The sequence below is a fragment of the Lagopus leucura genome, unplaced genomic scaffold (assembly GCF_019238085.1).
Source record: "Lagopus leucura isolate 7727_CA_CO unplaced genomic scaffold, USGS_WTPT01 Super-Scaffold_100001, whole genome shotgun sequence".
NCBI lineage: Eukaryota > Metazoa > Chordata > Aves > Galliformes > Phasianidae > Lagopus > Lagopus leucura.
In genome coordinates, this window is record NW_024962262.1 from 74,875,632 (window position 1) to 74,877,916 (window position 2,285).

Here is a 2,285-nt window from a genome sequence, read left to right on the forward strand (position 1 = left end):
CAGGAGCCCGTCGCCCGCCGCCGCCGGCATGCCCGGCCCCGGCGCCGCTCCTTCCCCGCGCCTCGCCCCGCTCGAATGGGGCGAGCGGCCGCAGGGCGGAAAGTTGCTCGGCGGAGAGCGCCGGCGGCGAGGGGCGGAGCGGTGCTGGCGGCGGGGGGCCCGGGCTGCCGCCCCTCGTCGGAGCCGGCGCCGCCTCCTCTCCACCCCGCTTCTCCTCACGCTGCCGCCGGGAGCGCCGCGCTGCGAGCGGGAGGAGGAGGAGGAGGAGGAGGGGGGGGCGGGGGCCAGGGCTCGGCTCGAGCCCGCGGTAATTGAATCCAGCAGGCGTGCTGACCCCGCCGGGCGCTGCAGTGGGGTGTCCGCAGCCCTAGGCTAGCCGGACGGCGATGCATGCTGAAAGGAGCCTCCCGGCTGGGGCTCGCCGCTAGTCAGGGTGCTCTGATAAAGCCGCTAATTCATTGGAATAACCCGCGTCTCACAGAGTTTTTATGCTACTATTGACATAGCTAGCGGGCATGGTGGAGTCGGGTTGGCGGTTAGAGGTCTTTTCCGATCTTAACGATTCTACGATTCAGTGGTATAAGAAAGTAACCAAGGACCCCTTTTCTCCTTGAGCCTGCATGAGCCGCGTTAGTAGAGCCTCCGGAACACACGCAGCTGTGCTGACCGAAACCAAAGCTTTGCTGCTTTCCCGCTAGAGGGCTGCTGGTGCACGCTGTGCCTCCTGTTCTTAAGCTCTTCTCTTCCTCGTTAAAAAATGTCAAAGCAATTTTACACCACGCTTCTGCCTCAGCGCCGCTCTTAATGCGGAGCTGCAGCTCTCCAGTCCCTTCCGCTGCACCGCTAATAGGATTGCGGCTGGCACAGGTGCTGATGAGCCGTGCTCTGCTTTCACACCAGCTTTCACTGACATCGCGGTGCTGGTAAAACTTCCTCATTTAAGGCAGAGCCGAGAAACATGACAATTTTACCTTCCCAACAGCAGTGAATTACAGTTTGAAGGCTCTCCTATTCATCCAGCCTTCCCAATCTGAACAGGATCTCAGCCCTTAGGCAGTAGGGAAGCAGAATGAGGGCAGCAGACCCACTGCCTCTGTGGTGCTTCTGCCATCCTTGTACAGAAGCCTCTAATGTGTATTCCCTGGCTGCAGCAGTGTGGTTCCACTGTGGGAAGCCGGTAGCCAGCTACACACCGCCACTGGGAGCAGCGCACAGCCACACAGCTTTCCAGTTGAGGAATGACTATATTATATCATTATTTAAAGATATAACTATGTTAAGAGGCTTTGCAAATATATTTGCTATATAGTAAGGAACCTATTATATGTTTTGAACAGACAGTTCAAGAATTCCTGAGTGTATTCCCTGTGTAGTCAACTGAAACAAGGCAATGGGAACAATGGCCACCCCAGAAGGTGCTGGAAACCACAGAATCACAGAATGGTTTGGGCTGGAAGGGGCCTCAAAGCCCACCTGGCCCCAACCCCTGCCGTGGGCAGGGCTGCCCCCACCAGCTCAGGCTGCCCAGGGCCCCATCCAACCTGGCCTTGAGAGCCTCCAGGGATGGGGCACCACAGCTTCTCTGGGCAGCTGTGCCACTGCCTCACTGCCCTCTGAGGAAAGAATATCCCCCTTATATCACATCTACATTATTCCTCTTCTAGTTTAAAACCATTTGCCCTTGTCCTGTCGCTGTGTAAAAAGTCCATCTTCCTCCTGTTTAGAAGCTCTCTTTAAGTACTATAAGGCTGCAGTGATGTTTCCCAGGAGCCTTCTCTTCTCCAGTCTGAAAAAGCCCAGCTCTCTCAGCCTGTCTCCACAGGAGAGATGCTCCAGCCCTCTGAACATCTTCATGCCCTCTCTGAACCCTGCTCCAACATCTCTGCGTCTTTTCTGAGCTGGGGGCCCCAGGCCTGGACACAGCACTGCAGATAGGGCCTCACAAGGGCAGAGCAGGGAGACACAATTCCCTTCCTCTCCCTGCCCACCCTTCTTCAGATGCAGGCCAGACTACTGTTGGCCTTTGAAGCAGCAGGCAGACACTGCTGGCTTGTGTCCAGCTTTTTGTCCATCACAGTGCCTGAGTCTTTATGTCTCAATGCTCTCAATAAGTTCTTTCTTTTCCCAGTCTGTACACATATCTGTGTTGCTCCAATCTAAGTGCAGCATTTTGCATTTGGCCTTGTTGAATTTCATTAGGTTCTCGTGTGCCTACTCCTCAAGCCTGTCCAGGTACCTCTGGATGGCATCCCTCTCTTCTATTGTATCAGCTGTGCTACTCAGCT

At 55.8% G+C, this 2,285-nt stretch overlaps 1 protein-coding gene across 1 annotated transcript in view; it reads right to left on the reverse strand.

The window, feature by feature from the left end:
* The window catches only part of HUNK (hormonally up-regulated Neu-associated kinase), a 57,098-nt gene extending 57,068 nt beyond the window's left edge, over window positions 1–30 (reverse strand). Inside the window, 1 exon segment of the mRNA XM_042867779.1 lies at window positions 1–30. This exon segment is cut by the window's left edge and continues 6 nt beyond it. Within this exon segment, the coding sequence (XP_042723713.1) occupies window positions 1–30 (30 nt within the window).
* Window positions 31–2,285: the final 2,255 nt, after the last annotated feature.